The sequence below is a fragment of the Mirounga angustirostris genome, unplaced genomic scaffold (assembly GCF_029215605.1).
Source record: "Mirounga angustirostris isolate CCGP_5_RB_7025 unplaced genomic scaffold, mMirAng1.0.hap1 SCAF_3, whole genome shotgun sequence".
NCBI lineage: Eukaryota > Metazoa > Chordata > Mammalia > Carnivora > Phocidae > Mirounga > Mirounga angustirostris.
This window is the reverse complement of record NW_026991711.1, coordinates 194,584,488-194,605,418: the sequence shown is the minus strand read 5'-3', so window position 1 is coordinate 194,605,418 and position 20,931 is coordinate 194,584,488. Positions and strand designations below refer to the sequence as shown.

At 57.4% G+C, this 20,931-nt stretch overlaps 1 protein-coding gene across 1 annotated transcript in view; it reads left to right on the top strand.

The window, feature by feature from the left end:
- Positions 1–271: 271 nt before the first annotated feature.
- PASK (PAS domain containing serine/threonine kinase) overlaps positions 272–20,931 on the top strand; it is a 33,421-nt gene continuing 12,761 nt past the window's right edge. The window contains exons 1-10 of the mRNA XM_064587393.1: positions 272–457; positions 4,310–4,481; positions 6,223–6,455; positions 7,028–7,198; positions 7,908–8,042; positions 8,576–8,710; positions 10,668–10,928; positions 12,752–12,920; positions 14,641–14,797; positions 18,594–20,215. Coding sequence (XP_064443463.1) covers positions 287–457; positions 4,310–4,481; positions 6,223–6,455; positions 7,028–7,198; positions 7,908–8,042; positions 8,576–8,710; positions 10,668–10,928; positions 12,752–12,920; positions 14,641–14,797; positions 18,594–20,215 — 3,226 coding nt within the window. The 5' untranslated portion in view covers positions 272–286. The remainder of the gene's footprint in view (positions 458–4,309; positions 4,482–6,222; positions 6,456–7,027; positions 7,199–7,907; positions 8,043–8,575; positions 8,711–10,667; positions 10,929–12,751; positions 12,921–14,640; positions 14,798–18,593; positions 20,216–20,931) is intronic.

Here is a 20,931-nt window from a genome sequence, read left to right as displayed (position 1 = left end):
AAATCTCTTCTTCCAACTTGGGGTTTATATCATTTTGTTTGAGGTATTTTTGGTGAACAGGCATTCTCAACTTTAATGTTAAATTTATCAATCTTATGTTATAGTTAGAGCTTTTTCTGTCTTGCTGAAGAAAACCTTCCTTGCCCAAAGTCTTACCGAAGGTCTTTCCAATTTTCTTCTAAAAGTTTAGTGTTTTACTTTCACAAGTTAAGTCTTTGGTGTCCTGGACATTGCTTTTTGCGTGCGGCGTGTTGGTCGCTCTGCTGTCACTGTTTCTTGGCTGGACATGGAGTTGCCTGGCTTCCCCCCCAGTGCCCGGAGCTGCTCCCGCAGTCAGGCGTCCAGTGTTGGCAGCCTCGTGGGTCCGGGGCTGGTCGTCCTCCGTTCCTTTGATCAGTTTGGTTATTCCTGCCTGGACACACCCACGCCACGGCTTCCTGTCGGGTTTTCACAGCTGGTAGGTGGGGTTGCCCCCCTCAGGGCCCTGGGTCTGTGGATTTGTTGCTCATTCTTACCTCTTCAAATGTTTCTTCCTCTCCCCTCTCCAGTTAGCTGTTCAGTTCTCCCCGTCTTTATCTCTTAACTTCTCTCTCATATTTCTATGTTCTTGTTTCCCTGAGTTGCATTCTGGGTTATTTATTCACAGATCTACCGATCCTCTAATTTTCTTTCCAGCCGTGACTACCTGCTTGTCTTACTCATTCATTGACATTAAAAATTAACGTTATGGCGAGAATTTATGGACAATAAAACGTGCTGATGGTCAGTACATAGTTCAGGGGGTGTTGAGATGCTTCCACAGCTGCAGGATCGTGAGCACAGTGGAGTTGGAGAGCGTTCCCATCACCCTCCAAAGCCCCTCTGTGCTCTTTCTGAGTCAGCCCCCGCCCTCCGCACCACTGGCCCTGGTCTGCGCCCGCCTGGCTTTCTGCCCCAGTGGATCAGGCCTGTCTTGGCGCGTGCTTGGCGCCGACGGAATCCTGCAGGAAGTGTTCTCTGGCCCACCTCCACGGCACTGGGGCCCATCGGGGCCATCGCTGTCTCCCTCTCCCTCCCGGGCAGATATCTCATGCAAGCACTGTGTCCTGGGCTCACTGGCAGACTGCTTTCCGGCGTGGGTGTGTGCACATCGTGTCTTCCTGCCAGTACTCTGAGTGTTCTGGCTGCTCCCCATCCTGACCGACACTCTGTGTTTCCACTCTTTGTAACTTTAGCCACCTTAGTGCTTGTATGTGACAGCTCGGGACAGTTTGACTTGCATTTCCCATGTTACGAACGGTGGTGAACATTCTTCTCACGTGCTTCTTTGTGATTTGTACGCCTTCTTTGGTGAAGTGTCTGTTGAAAACCTTTACCCTCCACCCCCTTTTAAAAAAAAATCTCTGGTTGTTAGTCTTCTTATGAATCCTTAGGATTCTCTACGTATATGATCATGTCATCTGTGAATTGAGATAGCTTTATGCTGTTCTTTCTAGTGTATGTGCCTTTTATTTCTTTTTCTTGCCTTTGTGTACTGGCTGTCCCCCCAGGATAGTGCTGAAGAGAAGAGGCTACGTGGCCTTCCTCACCCTGCCCCTGACCTTGGAAGGCAAGCATCTCTGGCTGTAGGTTCTTCATGTATGCTCTTGAGCAGGGGTAGGATGTGCTCACTTCCTAACTGTTGAGTGTGTTTTCCTGTGGAGGGGTGTTGGATTTTGTCCAACGTTTTTTTGACATCAATTGATATGGTTGTGTGATTTTTCCCCCTTTTTTTTTTCCTTCTTTAGCTTGTTGATATGGTGAATTACGTTGACTGATTTCCAAATGTTAAATTAGTCTTTTGTTGCTGTGATAAACCCCACTTGGTTGTAGTGAATTCTCCTTTTTATATATTGCCTCGGTGGATTTGTTAACATCTTGTTGAGGATTTTTGTATCTCTGTTCATGAGAGTTATTGGTCTGCAGTTTCCTTTTCTAGCAATGTTTTTGTCTGGCTTTGGCATCAGGGTGATGCTGGCCTCAAACACTGGCTGGATATGCTCAGCCTGTTTTTATTCCTGGAGGAATTTGTGTAGTACTGATGTTATTTCCTTCTTAAACATTTGAGAGAATTCACCAGTGAAGCCATCTGGGCCTAGAGATCTTTGAGGGTAAGTTTAAATTACAAATTCATTTTTTTTAATGCTGAAGTTTTAAAATTTTAATTTCTAGAAAGCTGGTTTGATTCTTTGAATATGTAGTTGTTTCTGAGAAACTCTTGTTCTGCTCACTTTTGTGACTCCCATCTTTTGTGTTTTAAACATATACACAGTCATTTCTAGTATCTGATGTTCTCTTGTGTCTGAATCTGTTTGATTTTTCTGTAGACTGTCACTGAGGGGGGCTTGTTTCCTTGTCTTCGTCATTGGAAGGGAGCATATTTGGTTGGTCTTGCTCTTGGAAACCTGTATTTAGGATGCTTTGCTTCAGGGAAGATTGCTTTTGCCTGGGCCCAGGCTGCTGAGCTGGGGCCACACTTTTCCTCCTCAGGACCCCTGCCTTCTCTGAGGGGGCCCCGTCTCGTGAGGGTGACTCGCTCACAGGTCTAGCTCCAGCCCACATGCATCTTTATCTTCTTAAGCGTGTGTCTTACTCTCAGGTAGCTCAGAGATGCCACAGACCGATACCCTTGATGCACTCTAGCTGCTCTGAAATGCGAGGGCTGCTCGGTAGTTACCCAGACCATTGTATTCTCTATCTTATTTTTTTCTAGAACTTTTATCTTTCGTTTTTGAATTCACCTGGAACTAATTTTTGTACATGGCAAGTCACAGGGATGCAACTTCACCCTGGTCTAATTACGCTAATTCTCACAGCTATTCAGCATTTATGGTTTGCAGTCCCAGCTTAGGTCCTTGGGTCCTCACGAGAGTGCTGTGACATGTGCCTTATCGTTATTCACATTTTGCATAGAAGGGGGCTGAAGCTGGAAGGCCAGGGGGCTGTCCAGGGCCTCACTGTGCTGGGGAGCACTGTTCATTCCCCTTTGATCTTCACTCTGTGCCAAGCTCCTTAACAGACGCAGGTCTGTTTCTGAAGCTGATTATGTTCCATTGTCCTTTATGTTCCTCTGCTGTACCAATCTCCATTTGTGTAGGTCTTTGGCATGTTTTGATGTTAACATCCTTCCACACTGGTGATAGTGGGGCCTTCAGTTTTCTGTCTGTCTTGGGGACCCCTGCCTCACCATGCTCAGAAGCTGGCAGCTGAGGCGGGCATTGGCCAGGCCCTAACAGCTGAGGGGCCTGGGGCGTGAGCGTACTAGAAACCCCATACAGTTATCCCCATATGCAAAATTATAAATTGGGCTCACAAACTGGTAACTATGAAAGCCACTGCCCTTCTGTGCTGGTGGTGAATATTCGTGATGACCTAAAGCCAGGATAGAACTGGCGGGCTGGGCCTCCTTGGAGTTCCATGCTGTGATGTGGCGTGGGAGGGTCAGCCCCCCTTTTCTTTCCATAGCAGGTCCGTCCTATGTGGGTGCCCCCGCCTGCTTATTGAAGCTTGGTCTTCTTGCAAAGGAAGCTCCTTGGCCAGTCTTTGGGCCTTTGTGTACCCACGAGGGAGCCCTGATGGGGGAAGAAGCCAGTGCGGGTCTCAGAAGTGGGTTCCACATGCTCAGAAGGTGATTGTGGAGAGGGCACCCAGGCTTGGGGTGGGCACATTGCCCTAGTCCTTTGGACTCCTCCTTCATCCAGGCTCCTGGCCCGGGCCTCCAGCACTGTCCGGAAGAAACTGTGAAGGACACATGAGATTTTTCTGTATTTTTTTCCTTAGGACTGCTTGCCGATCTACAAGTACTTAGAAACCACACAGTTAAACCACAAATCCCTGGTACCAGGCTTACCTCCAGACTCTGCTATGGCTTTGCATCGCTTGTTTGTCAGCAGCCCCTTGGATGGTTCTGGGTGCAGCTGGTCAGAACCCCTGGATTCAGGGAAGGCTGGGGCCACTCAGAGGCGCACAGGCCGGCGGGCCCTCGTGGCATCGGGAGCATTCTTCAGTTTGCGTGGAGCTGTAGCCTTCATGGCCTCTTCGCACCCTGTTCTGTTCTTTCCCTCTGTTTCCCTCTCTCTTCCCATCTCTTGTTCTGCATTTCTCCAAAAGAGCTTCTTTTAGCAGGACTTTGGTCACTGGCCTTGCATTGGAGGTCCTGGCCCACGTGGCAATGGGGTGCGTGGGAGCCTTTTGGGGCTGAGCTGCACTCAACCTGCCGAAGGATTAGTTGGTTAAACTGCTTTCCTACTATTGTGTTGCCGATGCTGATTGGGTCCACTTTGTTTTCTAGTTGACGGTTGCTGCCCTGGCCAGCCGGCTCCCAATGGAGGACGGAGGCTCCCCCGAGAGCCCAGCTGTGTGGACCGCCTCCGAGCCCAGCGAGTCCCTGTCCTCGGCCCACAGACACCTGAGCAGAAGGAATGGGCTTTCGAAGCTCTGCCAGAGCAGGATGGGCCTCTCCGGTAACCCCCTCCTGGGCATTGTGGGCGTCAGTGTTGAAGATGAAAATGACGAGTCACTCTAGGCTTTGATCGGGTTTTCTGTTCTCGCAGATGAGGTGCTCGGTGTGCCCTGGTGGCGATGCTGATGGCCCCCCCCCGGGCCGTCGTGCTGCTGTGGTTCTTGGGCCCGAGACTTGCCTTGCTTCAGAGTGTGTGTGAGCACGATCCTGGGCCGGGCTGCCGTGCAAGTGAAATACAGTTTGGCTGATCTAGTTCAGTAACTATTTACTGACTGCATGGCAGGCTCATGCTTTCCTCCCGCATGCAGACGAGTTTTGCGGGCTCAGCGGCAGCCAGCTTCCCAGTGCGGGAGGCGGTGCCTGGGCTGGGCCGAGATGTTGAGGCACCTGCTGCCCACTCACTCACTTGTTTCTCCAAGTCCGCTGGTGCCTCCAGAGCTCAGAGGGCTCGTTGTCTGAGGGGGTGCTTAAGGAGACAGCAGGTGCAGGCCTGCAGCTGGGTGGACCTAGAGTGTGGGGAAGTCGGTTAGGACAATGGGAAGGTCCGGAGCTGGGGGACGAGGCTGCCGGGGGAGGGAGGAGGAGGGGAACAGTCCCATAAAGGAAGAGGAGGGTTGGAACTCAGCTCACACACCAGCCTGGGAGCACAGGATGGGAGTGTTTGGAGGGGAAGAGATTCTGGGTCCTCCTGGTGAGGACCAGAGATTCTGCGGGGAGGGCTGGGCAGGTCTGTGAGGCAGGCAGCTGTCCTCAGGAGCACGGGCTTCCTGGTCTCTGCATGGGGACCAGGGGCAGAGCCAGGGTTGCGGTGCCTGTGCCATGGTGTGAGGAGGGTTGAGCTGAGCTTGGGGCGGCCAGGGAAGTGGAGGGCCAAGCAGATGGCCATGCGGTTTCCAGGCCCAGAGAACGGTCCAGGGTGGGCCTGTGAACTGAGAAGGGGAAAGGAGGGAAGAGTTGTTTTTGTCTGGATTTTGAGCTGCTGGGAGGATGGAGTTGCCATTTGCTGAGATAGGAAAGGAGAGAGGCAAGGCAGGGGTTTGTGGGGCCAGCAGCACATTCCTATGTGGAGTGTATTTGAAGCAGAGTGGGTGGGATGGAGCGGAGGGGGTGAGCCTGAGTCTGGGCTTCTGCCGTGGTGAGAGGTCGGGGAGGTGGAGGGGAGAGGGAGCCCCGCCAAGGGCAGGTGGTTTAGGAGGCAGGGAGCAAGCCCCTGGCCCAGGGCTGGGGTAGGGTGAGTGCTGAGAATTGGCAATGGGGTTGAGCATCTTGGGGCCACTGGACATGTTACTGAGAGCAGGTTTTCTGGAGGGGTGGTGAGTGAACCTGACCTGTGAATGAGGGAATGGAGGGAGGGGCCGAGTGAGCAGGCAGCTCTTGGATTTGGGCGACTTTCCAGGAATAAGTGCCGGTGGGTAGCCAGAGGGGCTGTGGGTCTGTAAGGGCAGACACAGGAAAACACCCCTTGGGTGGTGGGAAGGGACCTCAGAGAGTGTTTCCACAGAAATGCTGAGCTTGGGCCGTTGTGTCTCCTGTAGGATGTGCTCTGTGGCTGGACGGCACCCAGGGGGACTCGGGGCCATTCACACGGACACTGGAGGGTGAAGGTTGAACTCTGCACGTTGATGTGATCCTTGGATCCTTTCGCAGGCCTTGAGAGCGGGGGCTGTGTGCTTTGGTATGTTCGAGAAGCGCACTCCTGGCAGCCTTGTGAGGTCTAAAGCTCCTTTTCCTTTTCTTTCCAGAAGACAGATGGAATTCCTACTGTTTGTCGTCACTGGCTGCCCAGAACATCTGCACCAGCAAACTGCACTGCCTGGTGCCGCCAGAGCTGCCGGAACTGCCCCGGCCCCTGGGCAGCGTGTCCTGTTGCTCCCTGCTGCAGGGCTTGTCCTCAGGATGGTCCACGCCCCTGCTCCCGACCCCTGTGTGCAACCCGAACAAGGCTGTGTTCACTGTGGACGCCACGACCACAGAGGTACTGACTCTGGCTCGTGACCCCGCGTGAGTGTGGTCCGTGCCTCCGGCCTGTAGCCTCGGACGGAGGAACCTGTGTGTGTGGAGTGCAGCTAGGGAAGCACCTGGTTCCGCCTCCGTGGCAGCAAAAGAGACCTGAATATGAATCAAAACAAACTGAATCCTCCCATCAGGGTACAGACTCAAGGACAGGGATGACCCGCGTGACTCCCCTGTGCTCACTAAGGGGTTGGCTCAACGACCATGAGAACGGGGATCCACGGTCTGAGGTGGCCGTGTGCGCACCGTGGGCATTTACAGGCAAATAACCGAAATCATTAGGTGGGCGGGGAGTGGTGCGAGTCCTCATCTCCTCCGCGTGCTCCTGGTGGTGGGGCGTGCCCACCCTGGCGGGTGACGGAAACCTGGTTTCGGTCGTGGTGCTGGCACTTCTTGTTTCCCCGTGGTTAAGACCCGGAGGTGCCCAGGGCGTCGCGGCTGTGAGCCCGCCAACCGCAGGGCGCTGGGGGGCACGGGTTAGAGCTGGAGGCGCTGTGGGTGATGCTTGTGTCCGGTCCTCTCTGCGACCCTCAGATCCTGGTTGCCAACGACAAGGCTTGCCAGCTCCTGGGGCACAGCAGCCATGACCTGATCGGCCAGAAGCTCACGCAGTTCTTCCTGAAGCCCGATTCCGACGTGGTGAAGGCCCTCAGCGAAGAGCACGTGGAGGCCGACGGCCATGCCGCTGTCGTGTCCGGCACAGTGGTGAGTGCGCCTTCCCGGGGTGTGCTGCTGGGGGCCCGCCGCAGATACGGCCGGTCACTGGTCACCATGGCCGCCGTCCTCCCTCGGTGCTGGTGTGGGGAGCAGCTGGGGTGGCGGGCAGAGCGTCCCAGGAGTGGAAGGGGGTGGCTGCAGGCCTGGCGTGAGGGGTGGCCCCGCCTGCGAGGGAGGAAGCTCGGGCGGTGGTTTGCAAACCGGCAGGATGCCGCGGCGAGTGCCCTGATCTTACTGTCTGCACCCCTGACTCTCCAGTGCTGTTTGTTTGGTGTTCGCTGGCGGGGCTGGCACGGCTGGAAAGGTCTCCCCGGGGCGTTGGGCCTCCCCGTGTGATGCATCAGCTGGGATGTTGACGGGTTAAACTGCACGTGAGATGCTGAGCCCTCAGCCCAGTCCCCGAGGGACGTGAGATGCGGTCCGCCGCTCTGTCCTGGGGACTGTCCACGCGGCTGACGATTGTGCAGAACACTGACTGCTCAGCGCATATTGGCGTGTGTTCCCTGAAGCAGCTCACGGGCGGCTCTGCTCCCGCTCCGCTGCCCAGAAGCTGACGAGAAAACCCTCTCTTCTGAGACAGCGTCCTCTCAGACTAAGGCTCGGTGTCAGGCTCGGATGTGGGCAGGGGAGCACAGGTTGCAGGCGCCCCCGCACCGGGGCTGGGGAGGGCCGGGGCCAAGGCTGTGCGTCCCCGCAGGTAGACGTGGTGAGCCGCAGCGGGGAGAAGACCCCGGTTTCCGTGTGGATGAAGAGGGTGAGGCAGGAGCGCAGCCGCGTGGTCGTGCTGGAACCTGTGGAGCGGGTGTCCGCCTGGGTCGCTTTCCGGGGCGATGTGAGTGTGCCTTCCGCGTCCCAGCCACGTGGGGCTGACCATGTGTCGCCTTCCCCGGCCTCAGCCGCCGCCGGGGCCCACCGTGTGTCCCTGGGGCCTGTGGAGGGTCGGCCCCGCGGCACCCCTCCCTCTCTGTGTGCCTTCGGCAAGGGGTGCAGTCTCCCTGGGCCTCAGTCTCCTCATCTGTAGAAGGGGTGTAACCGGGACCTGGGATTGTCTTAGCACGTTAGTGAGGTAGCGTGTGCTGAGCCGTCGGCATGGTGGCCGGTACGCAGGGCTCAGACGCCCCCTGGGCCTGAGCTGGCCGTGCCGGGCATCTGCAGAATGCTTCCAGAAGTCGATAATTGGGGTGCCTCCGGCGGCGGGAGAACGAGGACCTGAGGAATGTTCATGCCCACCTCGTGCTCTCCTGCCGCAGGAGCGCTGCTAACGGTCTTGCTTTCAATCTGGAGGCTTGGCGTTCCGTGATGTTTGAAGCCGAAGTGCCAGAAGTTTTTACCGTGATGCTTAACGATGCTGGTTTTTCCTCCAAGGGAACCATAACGTCCTGTGACAGCCTGTTTGCTCTCCTGCACGGGTACGGGTCTGGGGAGGAGGCGCTCGGGCAGCACATCGCAGACCTGATCCCTTCTGTGCAGCTCCCTCCCCCCGGCGAACCTGTCCCACAGGTAGGACCCTGCGGACCCCTGACGGCCACACCTTGCAGCTGTACCTGGGGCCATGTGGCCCCTGGAGTCTGTTTACTCGGGGACCATAGAGTCTTAGACTGGAATCCATGGCCTGGGGACACAGGCTGGTGATTCTGGCAGCAGGCGCGTCCCACGTGCACACAGTGGCACCGGGTCTGCTGCCTGCTCTCTGGGTCCCAAAGCCTTGAGCGAGGGTCAGAGCCTGTGCGGCTCTCCAACGGGCCACCGGTCTCCTCGGTCCTCCCGCTGGAGCCTAGAGCGGGGATCGCCTGCTGGGGTCGCTCTTTACTGGGAGGTCTGGGGGTCTTGAGGAGCAGGGAGAACTGGCTGAGGGCAGGATGGCAGGCAAATGGGGGGGCGGCAGCTCTGGGGACAGTGGAGGTTTGGGGTTGGTGGAGAGAGGTTCTGTTACCGACTGAATCCTCCCAGTTCCCAGGTGCCCCATTTCCTACTAGCGTGCGGCCTTCACACAAATGACCCTCATTGTGGTGAATTCCACTGATGTCACAGCCCAGTGTCCCTTGATTTTTGCCTAAAGTCCCTTCTGCTGCTGCAAGGAATCCGAGATGCTTTCGGGATGTCTGTAGGCACTCCCGGGTTGTCTGGCCGGCCGGAGGCTCGGAGCTGAGCCCTCTGAGCTGGGTCTCTGCTCCCGGGTTGTCTGGCCGGCCGGAGGCTCGGAGCTGAGCCCTCTGAGCTGGGTCTCTGCTCCCGGGTTGTCTGGCCGGCCGGAGGCTCGGAGCTGAGCCCTCTGAGCTGGGTCTCTGCTATTTTTAAGCTTCCAGCTTGGTTGGAGCCCTCACTCCACCGCCAGTCCTTATTGTCTCTGTGTCCTTTTTTCTGTCCCGAGCTGGTGGGAGCATCCATTGGCTCAGCCACCTTGGATCCTGTGGCAGCATCTGTTCCACGTAACCACGGGCCGCTTCAGACCCCCCCTGGGCACGCATCAGAGAGAAGTGTGTGCCAGAGGGCACGTGTGGGCTTGTTCTCAGCAGCACATTTGTGATAGCCTCAAACGGGGGCCCCCGACACCCCAGCAGCAAGCAGAGACTGGCGCTGCACCCCTCATTCCTTATAGGGCCCCCTGGGACCTGGGGCCTGGCCTGCAGCCTTGGCACGGGGAGCCTGGTGTCTCTAAGTCCGAGCCTGTTCAGGGCGCAGCGCTGGGGGATTGGAATCTCCCCTGCATTCCGGGCCATGCCCACAACTTGGGCTCCCTCAGATCTCCTGCCTCCCAGGGTGGACCCTAAAAAGGGCAGGTGGGATTGGGTGAGGGGTAGACACACAACCCTGGGCTGGTGTGCCATCTGGAAACCCAAAGGGAGCACACTCTCAAAGCCTTTGGTTAGGATGTGGACTTGGTCAAGATTTACTCAAAACTGGATACATTCCAAGTATTTAAGGCAGGGAAACAGGGCAAGGATGTGGTTTTGTGAGTGATAGAGGTGCTGAGGAGGCACAGATGGACGGTCAGCAACAGCTGGAAATGGCTGGCCCTCAGGCTGGAGGACAGAGTGAGTGTTAGGGTCCATCCGTGGCGGGGGGGGACCCTGGGGCTACTGGGGGCCCAAGGCAGACGGTGGGGAGAAACCTGCCCGCCCTCCCTCCCTGCAGGGTTAGCGCAGACATGAGGCCAGTCCTTGTGTGTTTCTTGGTTGCCCTGGTGTGTGCTGTCCTCAGGCCTTTCTGGAGTGGGGGGCAGCTGCTAGACTGTGATGCCCTCGCCACCAGACTCAGCTCCTGGTCAGGGCTCTGCTTTCCCTGGGGTAGAGGTGGGGTGCAGGGAGATTGGGGAAGGAGGAGCAGTGTGGGGAGTGAGGTGTTCTGGGCTTGCTCCCCATGACGCGTGGATGGGTTCAAGTCTAGAGCTGTAAAGACTCAAAGCTTGGGCCACGTGAGATGCTGCTGTCAGCTCGGTGGTGTGTGTTTCTTCCAGAATCTCAAGATTCAGAGGTCTGTTGGGAGAGCCAAGGATGGTACCACCTTCCCCCTGAGCTTAAAACTGAAATCTGAGTCCAGTAGCGAGGTGGTGGAAGACAGCAGTGCAGTCCCCGAGCTGGGTTACTCGGCATCCATCTGGGTGTTCTCCACCATCAGCGGCCTCATCACCCTCCTGCCCGACGGGACCATCTACGGCATCAACCACAGCTTTGCACTGATGCTGTTCGGTTACGGGAAGACGGAGCTCCTGGGCAAGGTGGGCCCTCCCTGGGTGGCCAGCCTGCCCTCCCCTGCAGGGGCCCGGTCCGCTTTCAGTGAGGACGTGTGCTTGTCACAGGCCTTGTACCTCCATGTCTACTAGTCTGGCCCACTGGCTTTCCCGGGGCATGCTGGGCACCATTCTCCCTAGCGGCTCTCATTTCTCTGGACCCCACGCTGGGCACTCAGTGACCCCCGGGACCGTCTCCAGAGCCTTGTCTCCAGAGCCTTGTCTCCATATGCTGTCCCTGGAGAGGGAGGGGCTGTTGCCTCGAAACCTGTCCTGAGCGAGGTCTGGTCTGTTACCGGACGAGGGTGTATGTCACAGCTGGGCGCCCGGAGGTCAGGGTTGTCCACACCTCCTCTGCCCTGGGGGCCATCCTGGGGGGCCTCTCATGGGGTCAGGGTCAGAGGAAGGTGTGTCTATAAACTTCTTCCTTGGCTTGAGCTTTCTCTGAATTTCTCAAGCGTGGGGTGGAGGTCTCTGCACAGCGGGAGCCAGGCCTGTCAGGGATGTCCGCTGCCCCATTTTCATCTGCGGCTGGGCCGAGCAGTCTGTATCTGTTGCTGCAAACCACCATAAGCTTGGGGCCCCAGACATGACAATCTGGAATTTAGGTCACAAATTGGCCCTCCAGGCTGCGCTTAGCAGGACGAGTCACTGCGCTCCATGTAGAGTCAGCTGGGGCTGGCGTCCTCCTAAGACGTGTCTGCTCGTATGTCTGGCTGGCTGGGCCTGTGGCCGGGCTGGTGTCACTTGAGGGCTGAGCTCCAAGGGCAGGTGAGCGTCTCAGGCAGCCGTGGCATGTCCTCCTCAGATGGTCCCGGGGTCCTGGGAAGGGGACGTGGGCCCCCTACTCAGTGGCAGGAGGGTCACTGCTGAGTGGGGTTTTGACGTCCAGCGGTCCCCGTGTCTGTGGCCTGGCCGGTCTGGCTCTTAGGGGCCTGCAGCCTTTCCCTGAACACCTGTTCTCCAGGGGTTCTGCAAACGGAGGGAGGGAGTCCCCTCTTGTCGTTCTCAGTGGGGCCGACCCCAGACCCAGTGACAGTCAGCCATCTTTTGAGCCTCCAAAAACGGGTCCCTGTCTGTTTCCTAATAGAAATACTAAGGAACAAGTAAGCTAAAATTTAGTTAACTGAAGGCAAACTCAGTTTGATTGAAGTTAATGAAAACACGCTTAGTGTGATTTTCAGACAAGTGATTGCCGCAGGAATGTTGAGGGGTTGGGTCCTTTTAGGGAGTGTGTGGGGGGTGGAAGTACCCTGCCTCTGAGGTTAGACTGTGTTCTGGATTCACACGGCTGCGGGCACCCCTCTGGGAGCAGGGGTGGCACATGGGTTCAGAGAAAGCGAGTGTCCTTGCAGCTTTTGGCCTGGGACCCTTGTGCTGAGGCCACGGCCAGCACAGCAAAGATGCCTGCTGGAACCCAGGGGCCAGTTTCCTGTGCCCAAGGCCCCTTTGTCCCTATGCTGGGCCCCCGTCACTCTCTGCGTGCCACATAAGGTGGAGTTTGAAGGCGTGGCTTCCAGGCGTCAGGGCGACATGGGCAAAGGCCAGACATCAGCTTGGGAGACACGGAGGTGTTGGTATAACTAGCTTCAGAGTTGTTGATTTTGTCTTTTTCATAAGAAAAAGGGGGAAAAATCATGAATTCCCTGTTGGGTGTCAGAGGGGCTTTGTGGGTCTGTGAAAAGGAATACAACCTGGCGTCTTTCCTAACCTTGTCCAGAGACTTGCTCACGTGGTTTTCATTCTCTCCCCAGGTTAGATGGGGGGACGGGCCTGTGGTCCAGGTTCTGAAACGTTACTTTGTTTTCTAGAATATCACTTTCCTGATTCCCGGCTTCTACCAGTACATGGGCCTTGCATGTGACACTTCTTTACCTCTGCCAGACCTGGCCGACTGCTTGGACACTGGCAACCAGAGTGAGCCTGGGGAGACAAGGGTGGGCCCCCGGCAGAGCTGGAACCCGGCCAGCCAGGCCACGGGTAAGCCCAGCCTCCCTCTTACAGGTGCACACAGCTCTACGCCTCCGAGGGAGCTGGGGAGGCGTTCGGGGCACGGGCGTACTGGGCGGGGTGGAGAGTGGAAGCGAGTGGCCGCTGGGCTATCGTGGGTTGGATGTCCTCTGTCGCTCGTAGGCCTTCCGTATTCCCAGGGGATGGGACACATATGCGAGCATAGAGAGGATCCCGGGGGATTTCTCATCACCATGTGCCTGGATGTAGGACGGAGGTAGCTTATGGGCAGTCTTTGACAAGTAGATCTGTGGAGCCGTACGTAGCCTGTCAGAGTACCCCTAGGTTTAGTAGTCCTGCCATACGTGCTTGTTAGGATTAGCCCCTATACTTTTAATTTAGCATTTGATGGTGCTTTAAGTCCCCACGACATGAACATCGTAGGGGAGCGTGTGGGCGCACGGCCCCTGCCCTGAAGGGTGCCACTGTGGCTTTGGGGCACCTGGGAGCATAGGACCTCAGAGCCAGTGCCTATGCTCCTGGGAAGGCACTGGGGCCTCCTGGCAGCCCCCTTGGTGCTCACCTTCCCATGGACAAGGAGCCAGGAGGAGCTGCTCCCCGGTTCTGCCTCAGGAGCACTCCCAGCTTGCAGGGCCCCTCTCTCCCAGCGCCCTCTCCCTGGGCCGCGCCCTTGCTGCACACCCAGCCAGGCTGACGGGGTGCCGTCCCCCTGGGAGGGGACGTAGGAAATGAAACGGGGCTGCTGGGGAGCATCAGGCGATCGCGTGTCCAGGGGGCTCTCCCATGGCCCTGTTGGAGGCTGCTGCACGGGGCAGGCTCAGGGCGCCCCGGAACACATTGCCTACGTGCTGTCACCGCAGGATGGACCTGCTGTTTGAATGAACACACACGTGGGTGTAATACAGTCCCTGAGGGGGAAAGGGGGCCATGCATGCGGTGTCTGATCTGTCGCTGGACGGTGCTCAGTTTTCTGGGCTCTGTGGAAGATTTCTTCAGCACGGGGCCCCATACCCGAGGCTGGGGAGGGTGGCCATGCTCCACGAGTCGCTTTTGAGGCATCAGAGGTTAGATTGCAACATTCTGTTTTATTAAATTAAATTAATTTTTTTCCCAAAGATTTTATTTATTTGAGACAGAGAGTGAGAGCATGAGCAGGGGGAGGGGCAGAGAGACAAGCAGACTGCCCGCTGAGTAGGGAGCCCGCTGCGGGGCTTGATTCCAGGACCCTGGGACACACAGGGACAGGCTGGAAGGTGACCAGCGTTCAGGAGGAAGAGCAGAGCGGGGGGAGGGTGTGCCGTCTCAGGGTCCAGGGGCCTGGGAGGGCCCCTTGGGAAGGTGGCTTTTAGTGAAGACCAGAGGAGGCAGGAGAGGCATTCTGGGGACAGGGAGGAGGTCCAGGTGTGGCAGGGAGACCAGAGGGCCAGGCCCGTGGGAGTCACGGTAGGGACATTGGTGTTTACCTGGAGCTCACGGCAGACGAGGGGACAGCTCCGGCGTTGGTGGGACCCTGCCGGCCGAAGGCAGGGCCCAGGCAGGGCAGCAGGGGCGTGGCGCACTGCAGGGTGGCGAGAGGCCGTTGGTCTGCGACACGCCGTAGACATGGGCTTGCCGGAGTTTCTAAGGTCAGGTCGGGGCCCCCCACTGCTCACGAGTCGCGGGTAGGGGAGGAGACTCGTTCAGCAGGTGTGTTACGGATGGGCACAGTCCCTTCTGCTGTTGCCGCTAGATCCAAGGGCTAACGGCACGCTTGCTGGAGACCACGTTCTGCCACGAGGGGAGAGCCTGGAGCCAGTGGGAAGCCAAGAAGCCTTCGCTGGGACCCAGGCCCAAGCAGACCCTGGAGGTGGCCTCCCTTCCTCCCTCCCGCGTCCGCCCTCTCCCGGGTAAGTCCTCTGTGGGAGGCGCGGGGTGTTGAGGTGAAGGCCGGCGGGGGGCCGTGAAGGAGCCCATGGTGGTGGTGCGCACAGCTCACAGCCCCTGAACGCCCGCTGGGTGCCACTTCTCCCGCGTTCCCTGGCGTGGTGCGCAGCAGTCGCCAGGAGACCTTCCTGGTCCGTGGATGAGGGAAGGTGGGTCGGTTCCAGGGAACCGTTGGAAGCCTCGTGTTCTCATTGCAAAAATCATTTGTATCTGTTCTCTTTGTGCGTTTTTGAATCACAAAGTATTCTGTTGCGAGTAGAGCAGGTTCGCGTTAGAAAACGTGGAAAGCGTAGATGAGCAGAAATAGAAGCTCGTTGCTCATCCCTGGTTAGCTGATCCTAGCCCATGGTGTGCAGCATTTTGGTGGTTTTTCGACTAGTTTTCTCTTTTAAAAATCTCTGATGCCCAGCACACACTAACCTGCCATGGGCCTTTTCGCTCGCGCCCTCACTGCCCTGGGGTAGGACGGAGGTCACAGGTATCTGTCCTTGAACTTGACCTAGGCCATCCCTTATTTCTGGTTCCTTTTGCTCATTGTTTTGTTGGTGAGATTTATCCACATTGGTGTGTTTTTCAGTTTTCTTGAAATTATTTTAAAAATCTACAATAGCTGGATATGTGGTTTTTTTTAAGGACAGCAGAGTAACAGTGAAAAGTGCAAGTCCCCGTGCCTGGTTCCCCAGAGGAGACGCCCCCCACAAAGCCTTGGCGCCCCGCCCCCGCCCCGCCCCGATCGAAGGCCCTACCCGCCCATGTCCGTGCACGCGTGTGCAGCTGCTTTTGCTCCTGCAGCGCACATGGGATCGCACGGTGCACGGTGCACCTGAACGTGCGAGCCTTAACTCCTGACTCGCGTGTGGCTCACGGGGTTACGTGGGTGTTTGCCCGCTGACCCGCATCATGGTGCTTTCCTGCCATTTGCGCAGACTCCCTGGCTTTCTGCTCCTTGCCGGGGGTGAGCTCTCTGCCTCTCTGTGCTGCGTGCCCCTGGGTCCGACCCCCCGCGCGCCCCGCCCCAAGGGTCCTCACTGCTGCCAGGATGGGGAACCAGATGAGCCCATTCCTGCCTTCCCGTCGGGTGGTGGTGAGCTCAAGTTCTAGCGCCAGCCCCAAGCCCCCGTCAGAGGCAATGGTCCCTGCAGTCGCTCATTCATTCACTCACTCCCTCCCTCACTCCTTCCCTCCTTCCCTCCCTCCTTCCCTCACTCCCTCCTTCCCTCCCTCCCTCCCTCACTCCTTCCCTCCTTCCTTCCCTCCCTCCTTCCCTCCCTCCCTCCCTCACTCCTTCCCTCCCTCACTCCTTCCCTCCCTCCATCCTCCCCTCCCTCCCTCCTTCCCTCACTCCCTCCCTCCCTCACTCCTTCCCTCCTTCCCTCCCTCACTCTTTCACTCCCTCACTCATTCATGCACACACTCATTCACTCCCGTATTCATTCACTCATTCACTCCCTCATTCCTTTACTTACTCCATTCACTCCCTCCTTCGTTCCCTCCCTCCCTCACTCATTCACTCATGCAGTGCTCATTCACTCACTCATTCACTCCCTCATTCATTTACTCCTTCATTCACTCCCTCATTCATTTACTCCTTCATTCACTCCCTCATTCATTTACTCCTTCATTCACTCACTCATTCATTTACTTATTCACTCACACAGTGCTCATTCACTCCCTTTCATTCACTCTCATTTACTTATTCATTCATTCACTCCCTCCTTCTCTCATTCACTCCTTCCTTCATTTGCTCCTTCATTCGCTCCTTCATTCCTTCACTCATGCACACGCTCATTCACTTCCTCATTCAGTCACACTCACATGTTCACTCACGTGCTGACTCACTCACTCATATGCTCATTCATTCACCTATTCTTTTACTCACTCCCACCCTCATTCATTCATTCATGTGCTCACTTCCTCACTCACTCCGTCATTCACTCACTCATCACTTGCTCATTTACCTACTAACTCATTCATTCTCTCATTCATTCACTCATTCCCTTGCTCACTCACTAAGACATATTCTTTAACAGAAAATGAGCTGACTCAGTAAACCTAGAGAGACTGGGAGGTGGGAAGGCAGGTCAGAATCATGATGTAGGGAGTGTCTTGTGTCTGGGGACTGGGGTCGTGCTGGCTCCTGATTCCCCAGTTCTCCCAGGAGCCCTGGGAGCTCCGCCTTATTGGTTGTAGCCAGTTGGTAATGAAGCCAAGTGGATTGTTAGGCTGTAGGTCAGGCGTTGTGACCTTGAGTGAAGCGCCCCTGAGATAAGTTGGTGGGGGTCTCAGGTCCCCAGGGCACCTGTGCTTGGACAGTGGAGTAGAGGGGAGGAGGGGGGAGGAGAGGAGCCTTCCCTGTGCTTAAAGTCTCTCCCAGAAGCCTACTTACCGCTTCTTCTCTTCACCGTGGCCAGAATTTAGTGACACTGCAATACCTGGCTGCTGGAGAGGTGTGGGGATGGGATGCGGGGGCAGAGTTGCCCTTGGCCTGACCCCACACACCCATCTCAGGGGTTGCTTGCACTGCCCTGGGGCCCGACCCCGCACGCCCACCTCAGAGGGGTTACCGCACTGTCCTTGGCCCGACCCCGCACGCCCACCTTGGAGGGGTTACCGCACTGCCCTGGGGCCCGACCCCGCATGCCCACCTCAGAGGGGTTACCGCACTGCCCTGGGGCCCGACCCTGCATGCCCACCTCGGAAGGGTTACCCTCACCGCCCTGGGGCCTGACCCCAGGTGCCCACCTCGGAGGGGTTGGCTGTACTGCTTAGAAAGGGGAGTGAGACCTTTCTTCCTCATTCATCTTCTGACCTTGCAGAGAACGTGCTGTTTCCTAGGGGCTGGCACAGGGCTGGTCATTTGCTGGGGTGGCGTGGGGTGAATGGATAGAGAGATGTAGCGAGAGACATAGATGATTTTTGCCTGACCTCTATACGCCCCTTGTCCCACCCCTCAGTTTCTCCAGAAAACTGCTGCTGCCCCTCAGGGCCTGGCTCACAGCTCCCTCCTCTGTGGAACCTGACCGTGTGTGGGGTCCTTCTCCCTTGTGCCTCTTTACAAACCTCTGGTCATCAGCACCTCTGCCCCCAGCGAGGCTGGGCACGGCCACATTCTGTTGGTCTCGGTGCTGGCATTAGGCCTGGGGCTGACCCCAGGCAGGAGCTCAGCTGCATCTGTCATGTGGGGCCACCATGGCCGGGCCCGCTGCAGAGGAGGGGTCTCCACCTAGCGCCCTGGGCTCTGTGATTGCCCTTCGGCTCTGAGGTGGCCTCTCCCTCCGTGGCCTCCACGCTGAGCATGCTTGTGGGCTTGCGTCCCAGCTCTTAGGAACCAGTTAGCCCCCGCCCCCCATGAGGCCTTGCTCTTGCGGCCCCTCCTTCTTGTGCCAGGCTCGGTTCCCTGTCAGCTGTGACCTCTGATGGTATTTGTAGCCAGTCACACGTCACCATTGCGCGGTGCACAGAACGCACAATCTCTTTCCTTTCTCCCCCCTCCCAGGCACCTTGTGGGTGGGCCGAGGCCGGCTGCACGGCTGTCAGGGAGCCCCACTCACTGCGAAATGAAAATGCTGACCAAAGCCCTGAGGACATGGTCCTGGGTGCTCAGTGCTAAATCATTGCTAAATGACGATTTATTTGTGAGTTGGTCATAGTTCATGGTGTTGAGTGCTTTGTCTTTAATAGAGGGGGACCCATGTGATCTCTCCTTTTGATTCTTCTATGGCCCCTAAGTAACTACATCATCCATGTTATAATCCTCAGAGTGGACAGCATCCCAGAAGGAAACCCGCCAGCCCAGGAATGGTCGTCACCCGAGGACCAGGGAGACATCCCGGAAGGAAGCCCGCCAGCCCAGGAATGGCCGTCACCCGAGGACCAGGGAGACATCCCGGAAGGAAGCCCGCCAGCCCAGGAATGGCCGTCACCCGAGGACCAGGGAGACATCCCGGAAGGAAGCCCGCCAGCCCAGGAATGGCCGTCACCCGAGGACCAGGGAGACATCCCGGAAGGAAGCCCGCCAGCCCAGGAATGGCCGTCACCCGAGGACCAGGGAGACATCCCGGAAGGAAGCCCGCCAGCCCAGGAATGGCCGTCACCCGAGGACCAGGGAGACATCCCGGAAGGAAGCCCGCCAGCCCAGGAATGGCCGTCACCCGAGGACCAGGGAGACATCCCGGAAGGAAGCGCACCAGCCCATAGCCAGCAGTCATCAGCCGAGGACCAGCCAAATACTCTCTTGGAGAAAGAGGAACCTGCAGCCCCAGAAAGCCTCAGACAGGACCTTGTGGGAAGAAGCGGGTCTCACCCAGTGGACACATGGATGTCTGCTTCCCGTGAAGGATCTGAGGACAGGAGCAGGCACGCTGAAATGTGTAGCCTGCCTGAGGCACAGTTGGAGTGGATGAGCTCGAGCAGTGCCCGCAATTCGAACCATCGGGCTGATACCATCATGCCCGAGCCCCATGCCACAGGCCAGCTGGCAGGGGAGGGTCTCCTGATACCCTGTCCTGGATATGGGGGTGAGCAGAGCACGCAGTCAGGAAGCCCCCCCAGGACAGCGCGACTCCCGTTCTCGATGCCTGCGCTGGATGAGCCGTGGGTGGCCGTGGAGAATGACCGTGAGGAGCTACAAACTTGCTTAATTAAGGAGCAGCTGTCCAAATTGAGCCTCGTGGAACCACTGGGTGTCTCTTACACCAAGCTGGCCCCAGCAGAGCACCCCCAGTTCTCTGCCCCTGTGTCCTTGTGCGACCCAGGAAGCAGGGGCCTGTGCAGCCGAGTAGGCAGCTCCTCGGCCTACTATGCTCTGGCCACAGACCTCCCTGGTGTGCTGGATGCAGTGCAGGCCCAGGAGGCTGATGGGAATTCATTTTCCTGGAACCTCAAGGAGCTCTTTTACAGTGAATGGACAGATCGAACTTCCTCCAACTGTTCCTGCACCGCGTCTGAGCTTGTGGGGACGCCGTCTCCTTCGCCGGCAGGCTCTGATGTAGACATGAGTGGTCTGCACCGGCGGAGATCAGATGTTCTGGAGGACCGAGAACTGTTGCTCCTGACTGGCACTTACTTCGATCTTGGGGAGGCTCGGCAGTTTCGCGAGAGCCGTCTGGGGCCCGATCAAGTAGAGCCCTCCAAGACGTGTCTGGTGTCCTCAGAATACTATGAAGTGAGTGGCAGAGAGAGCCCAGCCTGTGTCCTTCCCACGCCGGGGGCTGGCCCTGCAGATGTGCGCCCGTCAGAGGAGCCCAGGCTGAGTTTCCAGGTCACCTCCACACCTGTGAGAGGGGACAGCCCGGCAACTTCTGGGGGCACCTGCGTGCAGCAGGAGATCCAGGAGGGGACCTACACCGGCAGCTGCTACCACCGTGATGGAGCCCAGCTGAGTATGTGGGGGGGGGCTGTGCCCTGGAGCCCCCATGGGAGCACGGCGTGGCGGGGGCCGGGCCTTCCTCGTCCTGGGGTCTGATGCGGCTGCAACCGCTGAATAGTTTTGGTAGCAACGTTAGGGTTCTGTAGTGATAGCTTATCTCTTGAAAATTAGGGTTATAAGTGCTTGTGCCCGGGAAGGGTGCAGCCTGAGGTCCCGGCTGCCTCTGCGTCCCTCCTTGGAAGCCACTATGTGCACCGCGGTTGCCTGGGGCGGCCCCTCCTGTGCTGGGCTTCAGGCCGCTGCGCTGTCGGCTGCGCTTGCTCAGGATCAGGCCCCTTCACTTGGCCCTTGGAGTTGATTATCTTTGTTGTACTTGGTATTTTCCTAACTTCTTTTTTTTTTAATATTTTTTTAGTCTATTTGACCCAGAGAGAGGGGGAGAGAGGGAGAGAGCAAACACAAGCAGGGGGAGCGGCAGGCAGGGGAGAAGCTGACTCCCCGCTGAGCAGGGAGCCCCGTGCGGGACTGGATCCCAGGACCCCGGGATCGTGACCTGAGCCGAAGGCAGACGCTTCACCGACGGAGTCGCTGGGCGTCCCTGTATTTTCCTAACTTAGCAGATCCGTGTCACATTAGCCAGTTGTGTCCTTACTGCTGATTTCAGAGTGTTGATTACTAAGGCTTTCCCCCTAAACTTTAAAAAGTTATGCAAGTACTATGTTATCTGTA